This window comes from Lolium perenne, chromosome 4 (genome assembly GCF_019359855.2).
Source record: "Lolium perenne isolate Kyuss_39 chromosome 4, Kyuss_2.0, whole genome shotgun sequence".
In the NCBI taxonomy this organism is placed as follows: Eukaryota; Viridiplantae; Streptophyta; class Magnoliopsida; order Poales; family Poaceae; genus Lolium; species Lolium perenne.
Genome location: NC_067247.2, coordinates 273,734,196 through 273,736,857, shown reverse-complemented (window position 1 = coordinate 273,736,857; position 2,662 = coordinate 273,734,196). Strand labels below are relative to the sequence as shown.

Here is a 2,662-nt window from a genome sequence, read left to right as displayed (position 1 = left end):
CCACTAGCATCACATTCAATCTCAAATTGCTTATTGAAATCAGGAAGTGCAAACAACAGTGAAAAAGTTAACAATCATTTCAGTTCATCAAAAGCATGATCTTGGGTTGTGCCCCACTCAAAGACAACACTCTTTTTAGTCAATGCATTCAAAGGTGCAGCAATAGTACTAAAATCGGGCACAAATCTTCTATAAAACCCAGCAAGACCATGAAAACTTCTTACTTGACTCACATTCATGGGAGTAGGCCAATTTTGAATAGCTTCAATTTTAGACACATCTACTTCTACTCCATGCTTAGAGACAACATAACCCAGAAATATGACCTTATCTTTGCAAAATGTGCACTTCTCAAGATTACCATAGAGTTTATTATCACGCAACACTTGCAAAACATGTCGAATATGTCTAGTATGATCAGATTCATTGCGGATGTAGATTAATATGTCATCAAAATACACAACCACAAACTTGCCAACAAAATCACGCAAAACATGGTTCATCAGTCTCATGAAGGTGCTAAGTGCATTAGTTAAACCAAAAGGCATTACTAACCACTCATATAAACCAAATTTTGTTTTAAAGGCTGTTTTCCATTCATCCCCCTCTTTCATTCTAATTTGATGATAGCCACTACGCAAATCAATTTTAGCGAAAATAGCAGCACCACTCAATTCATCTAGCATATCCTCTAAACGGGGAATAGGATGACGATATCGAATAGTAATGTTGTTTATAGCTCTACAATCTACACACATACGCCATGTACCATCTTTCTTAGGAACTAGAATAACAGGAACAACACAAGGACTAAGGCTTATGCGGATATAATCTTTGTCGAGTAGCGCTTGTACTTGCTTCTGTATCTCCTTCGTCTCTTCGGGGTTCGTCCTATATGGCGCCCTATTGGGCAGCGAGGCGCCGGGGATCAAGTCTATTTGATGCTCAATACCACGCAATGGTGGCAATCCTGCGGGCACCTCCTCCGGAAACACGTTATTGAATTCCTGTAAAACAATACAAACGCCAAGAGAAATAGGGGTCATGTCGTTAGAAACCAAAACCTCACCCTTGTACATGAGCACAAGAGGCATCGCTGTAGGATCCTCACTAAATTCTCTCATGTCCTCTTTGGTGGCTAATAAGACTAAGGAATTCACTCTCTCACTTTTCTTTTTTTTGAGAGGAAATAGTTGCGTTTATTATTAAACCCCAGGCATGTCCTGAGCTAACTCATCCACAATACAATCTGGAGAAAACAAAAACCAAGTTTTACACAGTTCTAAATCGCAGCTCTTCTTCGCTAATATGTGGGCAACCGAATTGGCTGATCGCCGCACCCATTTGACCACATGGCCATCCAACGCCTTGAGCTCCTGCTTTAACTCTTCAATAACAAAGCTTTGCACTGATCTGTCCATGCCCGGCTCATTGAGCTTCCGAACCACGTTCACGCAGTCCAACTCCAGCACCACTTCCTTCAGCTTCAGTAGCTTGACCAACTCCATGGCTCGCTTGCAGGATTGGATCTCCGCCGCTTCAGGGTCAGGCAAGGAGGGGACAAAATGGCAAGCTCCAGCCAAGAAGCGTCCATCGTGGTCGCGGACAACCACTCCTCCACCACCCTTCTCTGAGGCCTTGTTCCAAGCTCCATCCGTATTGACCTTTATCCACCTAGTCTCCGGCGGGAACCAGCGTTCCTTAGTCACCTTGACTTTGATAGGTTTTGGCACCTGCACGTTATGCCACTCCTCCAACAGGCATATCGCCCGTTTCACAATGATCTCCGGGTCGTCAATTTTCTTACCATCACGAGCTTCATTCCTAGCCAGCCATGCGTGGTACAATATCATTAGAGTTATATCCATCTCTGAATCCTTCACCGACGCTAACCATTCCAGCATCCAGTTCATGAGATCACGATGGTTATGAACGTCTTTTGGAGGGGAGGCGTCCATGGCACCAGAAAGAAGCCGAGCGTGGTGCCAGATTTGTTGCGCGTGGTTGCAATGCCAGAATCGGTGAAGAGTTGTCTCTTCCCGCCCGCATGCCACACAAAAGACTCTGATGTCTACGCACGCTTCTATTCCTGTAGACAGTGTTGGGCCTCCAAGAGCAGAGGTTTGTAGAACAGCAGCAAGTTTCCCTTAAGTGAATCACCCAAGGTTTATCGAACTCAGGAAGGTAGAGGTCAAAGATATTCCTCTCAAGCAACCCTGCAATTAAGATACAAGAAGTCTCTTGTGTCCCCAACACACCTAATACACTTGTCAGATGTATAGGTGCACTAGTTCGGCGAAGAGGTATTAAAACGCAGGTGGTATAGATGAATATGAGTGGTAATAACAATCTGAAATAAATATGGCAGCAAGTAAACATGCAGTAGAACAGTAAGTAAGCGGTGTTTGCAGTATTGGAAACAAGGCCTAGGGATCCTACTTTCACTAGTGGACACTCTCAACATTGATCACATAATAAATAAATAACTTCTCCTCACTTGTGCTACATACACTCTCTTGTTGGATAACAAACACCATTCATTGTGTAGGGCTACAAGAGCTCCCTCAAGCCGGAGTAAACAAGCTCCACAACATACGGAGTTCATATTTAAGTAACCTCTAGAGCATAATAGACCGTTGCAATTTAGACCGAGTACTAACAT

At 43.6% G+C, this 2,662-nt stretch overlaps 1 protein-coding gene across 1 annotated transcript; it reads right to left on the bottom strand.

Annotated features, from left to right (window-relative positions):
- Positions 1–1,205: 1,205 nt before the first annotated feature.
- LOC139830154 (uncharacterized) lies at positions 1,206–1,958 on the bottom strand. Its single transcript, XM_071818151.1, has one exon. It carries the CDS (start codon positions 1,956–1,958, stop codon positions 1,206–1,208), a length of 753 nt encoding a protein of 250 aa, XP_071674252.1.
- Between the last annotated feature and the right edge of the window lie 704 nt (positions 1,959–2,662).